Genomic DNA, 6,037 nt, shown 5'->3' with positions numbered 1-6,037 from the left:
GTTTAATTATGACTCAAGTTCTTATACTCTTTGAATTTATAAATTTAATCTCTTTACTTTTAATTCAAGAAAACCAACCTTTAATCGTGTCTGATCTAAAAATTGGCTTAATGCATTGTTTAGTCCTTAAAGTATACAGGTTTTCTCACCGATGGAATATCTAGCCAGTCATAAAATGCTAAGAATTAATGAATTCGAAAAATACAATTCGAAATTTAAAAAAACCTAGAAAGAATTAATTTTTCCTTAAAAACGCTGCTAACTTCTGTCAAATGCCACCATTTCAACCATTGCTTCAGAGGGAAAATCGATCAAGATATCAATTTAGGCTATGGACCAGTTGAGTCAAAAAAAAAATTGATTAAAGCGACAATTGAATCAATTGAATTAATTTATAAGATTTTTATTTTTATTATTTTTTTAATAATTTATTTAATTAAATCATCTAGATTGATCGAACCAATTAGATCAACATGACATTCAAATGCCACCATTTCAACCACCGACTTGTCCGCTTTCACCTTTATTATTTGATTTCCTTTTAAGAACTTTCTAGGAGCAGACATTGGGAACCCAGTATTAACTTCTTTAATTTTTAAATCAAATAAGAAGTTTAAATTCCAGAAATTAAGAATAAAGATATTAAATTGCAAATTGCAAATTGCAAAAAGTATGAAACGTGAGGACTGAATTACACCATTAAAATATCCAAAGCTAAATTTAGTTCATTAGCTCCCTCGAGAAAGTTGGGACTATATTACACATTTTACAATTTTTTTTATAAAAAAACATCGCACGATATATATATTCAAACATGAAATAAGACAAAAAAAAAAAAAAACTTACATTGGATATATACTCAGATTTAAGTCGAGATCACACAGGAGATCAGCTATATAAAAGAATGTCCTATACTCATTTCATCATTGTAATACCTTTTCCTTTTTTACAAATTAGGCAGACCGAGTCTGCCTAACAGTTCAGCTATATACACGTCAAATGATCAGGCTTCAATGGAGCTAGTGCTGAGCAAAAAGAATTTAAAAGAACCTCATCTACTCGGTTAACAGTACATTCATTACACCCAAGTGTGACGACGACTACGTCATTCATCTTTCATTGAGAGTTCACGTCTTTTTTTCTGCCCAACTTCCACAACCAGCGTTAAGAGAGCCTCGCACACTTGTGCCGCATCTGCTTCAGAAGGGTCATCATTCAATGATGAATAAACCATCCAGGCATGATCTAGTTTCCGTTTTGGCCGTACCACAACAGATCCTGGGGCTTCTGCATCACAGCGTGCCACAACCCCATCACTCTTTTCACTGTATCTAACCCGCAGCAACTGGGCACATGCAGCCATCACAGCACCGAGGGGCATGACCACTGGCAACCTTGCTGGTTGGCCATCAGAAAGGGGAGCCGTCAATGGTAGCTCCGCATGAGCAATATGAGACAATGTTGCTAAAACAGCAGGAGTGATGCCGGCTTCGGTATGGAAAGAAACAACAGGAAGTTCCCGAGGTAAATGGTGTTTCTTCAAAAATTCCTTCCTCCGCTTGTAAGTCAAGTCTTCTAAAGCTTGCATGTCCCCCTGTACAGTCAGAATTATCAATGAAATTAGAAAAATAAAATATGAGGAGATGCAAATTATCCATACTACTCAGATACAAGTTTAAGTGTCATATACGAGTATGTGTCCAACCCGAGTATGTTGAATTTTTCCAAGTTTTTCCAAGTAATTGGAGGATCCCTAAAGAATCATAGTCTTATACCCGATTACGTATCCGGATACTACACTTGGCTAGAAAATAGACTTATAAACCCTTCTTCCCTAGGAAAGAGGTGAAAATCACTAAAATACCAAAGCAGGTGCTGAGTTCCTCCCATGGAAACTCAGATATTGCAGCAAACATAATTGCATAATATCATACTGTCAATTATTTGTAGAAACGAAAGAGAAAAGAAAATGCATAAAAGAAAACTCCAAACCTTAATCACTTTACAAATCAGAATCTCCATAAGTTTCCGTATATTAACATAATCACCGAGTTGACCTTCTCTCAAGATATCTGAAGCTATAGGGCTTCCACCATACGGACTCTGTGCTATTGCCAACCCAGCAACTTTATCTTTCAAGTCAGACCAATAGATAGATAAAGCAGCCGCTGCATCTACGCCACCTTTGCTATGTCCAAGAAGCAAAATGCGTTTCTTGGAACCCCAATAAATTTCCTCAATGTAATCCTTTATTTCTTTGGCATTTTTCTCGACTGAAGCCTAGTTAGTAATTGTCAACATTCAGCATAGACCAAAAAGTACAGAACTGTGGAATTGAAGACTAATTAAATATACCTCACTGTGAATTTTGGCAATATGGCAAGTTAGACCCAATTTTGAGAAACTTGTTTTTGTGCTGACAAAGTATAGGGGGCCATGGTTGCTGAAAAGACCTGCCACAAAAAAGGCCAGAACTGAAATTTAGCTAATATAGAAATATAGAATCCTTTTTTTCTTTTTCGCTACAAGAAATATATAATCTGAAGTTACAAAAGGGGGAAATTAACACAACATAGTTCAAAGATATCTCACATCTACTTTTTATGTCATGCCTACCAATGGCATAAAATTTCACCATCCAAAAAAATCAAGTTCAGGGATATATTTTGATACGAACTCAAGTCAGTTTTAACCTTGGTCCATTTTGGCATATTCTTAGTTATAAGTTTCCACAGCTGATTTTAGTCAGTTGAAATCCTATGTAGACTCTTAATTACTACATATACAAAGTAAATGCAATTCATGAACTTATATTCTTGATTTCACCTGTGAAAGGTAGACAATATGTTTCATAGCTGATACAAAATAGATGATTTTGGAAGGTACCACATGCTTGGTGAGGTAGTCAAACTCAGCTAAGGTAGGGTTAGAAAATGCTGTTTTCAGAAAGGTTTCCTTCTAATTTGTTTTTAAGAAACAATCTTTAATGTCTTAAACTGTCTACAATAAATCTTTAGTCATAAAATGAACTTCCCTTAAAAGAGTACTGTAAGCATCGGTATAAAATTACTCCCCCTCCTTTTAGTTTCTAAAATCTTTCTTTTCCTCTCGCGATGCCAAAGAAGAAATATTGTTTCTTTCAGGAGGAAAAATTGCTAAGATACCTGGAACCAATAAATAAACCATTGTGTTTGGCAGCTTGTGCAGACCATGCCTGACAAAATGGGAGCCAACTAATCAATAAGTGCATAAACATGCCAAGTAATAATAGACACAAAAGATGCAAAGCCCATTTTACCTAATATTGTCTAAAATTTCAGCAAACTTCTCAGTTCCGTCTTCAACTGGAGGCATCTCAGGATCACGCTTCAACCATCCTATATCATCAGCAGATCCACGAACGGTCCTCTGTGCTCTTTCAATAAGCCTGAGGTTTTTTGTTTTCAAAGATTGGGAAAATTCAGTACTCCATATAATTCTCATAACTAAAATTGCCTCTGCACTAAATAAGAATCAATACAAAATTACGAACAGAAATCGGAAGAAAAGAAAGGGGAAGATTTTTAACCAAAATACTCCATGATTTTAAATGGAATAGAAGTACACTCCATAATCAATATCCTATATCTATTGAGAACATAAGAGGAACTTCACTTGAAAATTGCAAACATTTTATCTTTTAGCATTATGTGTAACTACAGCTACTTATAATATTATGGGAAGAAATTTTCAAATAATAATCCATTTTCACAAATTTTCCTACAGAAGACATTCAAAATTAAGCATTCAGGAATCTGTACCCTTGAAACATGGAAATCCCATTTTGCCCATTATTATTTGAATGTACAATCACACCAGTATTTTCAGATGGATCTCCAGCAGTGGCCTTTGCTATTCCAACATGGTTACCAGAGGTAGCATTTACAAGACTAGAGGATTCAGCCAACGTGGAGGTGCTTTCACTAGAAAAAGGATGATCACCAATCACGATATCCTCAGTCTGTACAGAAGAAAACGTTTCTAATTCTTGTGCATGTACAACGGAATCCCCTGAATCTCTGGTGGAAGGTTCCACTGCAACATTGCCGAAAATATTTCAATTAATTCATCCGTAGTTCATGGATAAAATCAATGAGAAGAAGAAATAAAGGCCAAAGAAATGAAGAACACCATTAGTTTGATATATAGGCAAGTTTCAAATGAAAATGATATAAGTAACTCTTCAAAGGCTAATGATTAAGACTCGGGAAAGAAAAAGAAATAAGAAAGAACAAAAAATAAATCTTATGTACAACATAAATATTGCATAAGGAAAGGGGAGAGGAGAAATACGAGGTCAAAAGATACAACTTACCAGCATAATCAGAAAAACAACCAGTAAAGTAAGTAGTTGTTTGAGCAAGACACGAAACAGCTTCATTTAGAGCTGGTAATGAGGTAAATAATTGAGGAATAAGCCCATCAAATCCCTTGTCATTTTGTGCCTGACAACAGGGTTGCAGTTACTTGAAGTTTAAGATAAAAACCAGATGCAGTCTTAATGAAATTAACCAAAGAACTATGACACCAATTTTACCCAGAAGAAGAAGGGAAAATAAAATAAAGCTATAACTCCAAGTTATGAAGTTTACAAGCTAAATGTCATTGCAAAAAAGGATCTTATGTCAAACAATACTAGAAGGAAAAAAGATATATAACAGAGAAAGCAGAACTCTAGTATGTTATAAATTTAAACTAGAACCCAGATCAGGCTAAACATTTGGTTGAAGAACCTCTTAAAAATCAATAAAATCTTGAAATCTATACCACATACAGATTCGAATAAAACATCTTCAAACAAACAATAACCTGTACTTTTAAAGCTGAAATACTTACCACCAACGGAGCTGATTCTCCATTTCTGCATCTTTCAGCATCCCTCATTAGGATCAACCTCTAACAACCAATAAAGAGGGAAAATAACAAGTTACCTATTAAAAAAACACCTCAAAGATGAAAAATAGGGAAGTGAAGAAACAAAAATTGCCTTGATGAAGAGCAATCCAAGCTTGATTAATCTAAGTTTTCGGCAGAGCAATTCCATTAGAATAATTTGCTTCCAAAAGCCTAAGACTAGAGAGTTATATGCTGTTATTCTTTCATTTCTTTTTTTTTTTTTTTCTGATTCTTAAACCCTAGATCGTTCTCATAGAAAGATTCGATAGATAACGCAATGAACTTCAACGGAGATTTAGGCAAAAAAAAAAAAAATCTAACATCAAACAATTAATAATAAATAAAAATTTTAAGTAAATTCAAGAAAAACCTACTTGAAATTTTCTCTTTTCTCCAAATATTAATAATCCGTGAAACGTTTTGCAGATCCTATTCAATAAATTTCAATACGCATGAATGACAGATTCAATCTTTTCGCCAAAGAAAACAAGGACGAAACTGATTGGTATTGGGCCGTGAAGTGTACGGATCCAAGGGGAAACCCCTTTTTCCCTTCAGTTGGGCCTTATAACATCAAAGAAGTAAATGTTTATAGTCCCCAAAAAACAGCTAAATAATCTATACTATTAAAAGTCAATCGATAACAACTCAGTTAAAAATTACAAAATATTAATTAAAATAAGTTGTATTATTTAAGAATATTTTAATTTTTTATTTTAATAAAATCAAATAAAAAATACATTTGATGGGAGTTAAACCACGCTAATTGCAATGATAAAATTTTTATTTACTACTAAACCAAATCTTCGATTTTATATATTTTATATATTTTATTTTCATATGTATGTGATAGAATTTCTAATGATAATAATAAACCTCTTAAACTTTTATCACTTTGTCTAAACAAGTCCATATTATTTGGCCTCGCGTTTAGTAATTTTTATTTTCTATTTTTAAAATTTAAAATGAACTAACAAATAGAAATAAAATGTTTATTTTAATAATGAAAATATGAAAATATATTTAATAGTTGTTTTCTCATAATATAATATTGAGAAGTAAAATAAAAATATATATTTAAAGAATTCGAATCAAGAGATTT

At 33.1% G+C, this 6,037-nt stretch overlaps 1 protein-coding gene across 2 annotated transcripts; it reads right to left on the bottom strand.

Annotated features, from left to right (window-relative positions):
• Positions 1-897: 897 nt before the first annotated feature.
• Positions 898-5,527, bottom strand: LOC108460835 (uncharacterized). 2 transcript variants are annotated; one of them, XM_017760510.2, is made up of 9 exons: positions 5,310-5,527; positions 4,876-4,970; positions 4,355-4,484; positions 3,801-4,074; positions 3,299-3,427; positions 3,165-3,214; positions 2,356-2,453; positions 1,993-2,280; positions 898-1,594 (listed from the first exon to the last, which is right to left on the bottom strand). In XM_017760510.2, the coding sequence occupies exons 2-9, from the start codon at positions 4,921-4,923 to the stop codon at positions 1,106-1,108; spliced, it is 1,506 nt and encodes a 501-aa protein (XP_017615999.1). In that variant the 5' UTR covers positions 4,924-4,970; positions 5,310-5,527; the 3' UTR covers positions 898-1,105. The 2 variants fall into 2 exon arrangements, with proteins under 2 accessions (XP_017615999.1, XP_017615998.1); XM_017760509.2 differs by having other exon boundaries at positions 4,876-4,935; positions 5,310-5,526.
• Between the last annotated feature and the right edge of the window lie 510 nt (positions 5,528-6,037).

Source organism: Gossypium arboreum, chromosome 8 (assembly GCF_025698485.1).
Source record: "Gossypium arboreum isolate Shixiya-1 chromosome 8, ASM2569848v2, whole genome shotgun sequence".
Taxonomy (NCBI): Eukaryota; Viridiplantae; Streptophyta; class Magnoliopsida; order Malvales; family Malvaceae; genus Gossypium; species Gossypium arboreum.
Note: the sequence above shows the minus strand (reverse complement) of the source record. Positions and strands in the feature narration are given on the sequence as shown.

Bases quoted from the DNA above. Each gene is read 5' to 3' on its own strand.
- LOC108460835 (XM_017760510.2), bottom strand. From the start codon at position 4,923: ATGAGGGATGCTGAAAGATGCAGAAATGGAGAATCAGCTCCGTTGGTG. The intron at 2,454-3,164 runs GTATCTTAGCAA...TTTTTGTGGCAG, and splicing joins GGTTTATTTATTGGTTCCAG to GTCTTTTCAGCAACCATGGC. The intron at 1,595-1,992 runs GTTTGGAGTTTT...CTGACTGTACAG, and splicing joins TGATTTGTAAAGTGATTAAG to GGGGACATGCAAGCTTTAGA.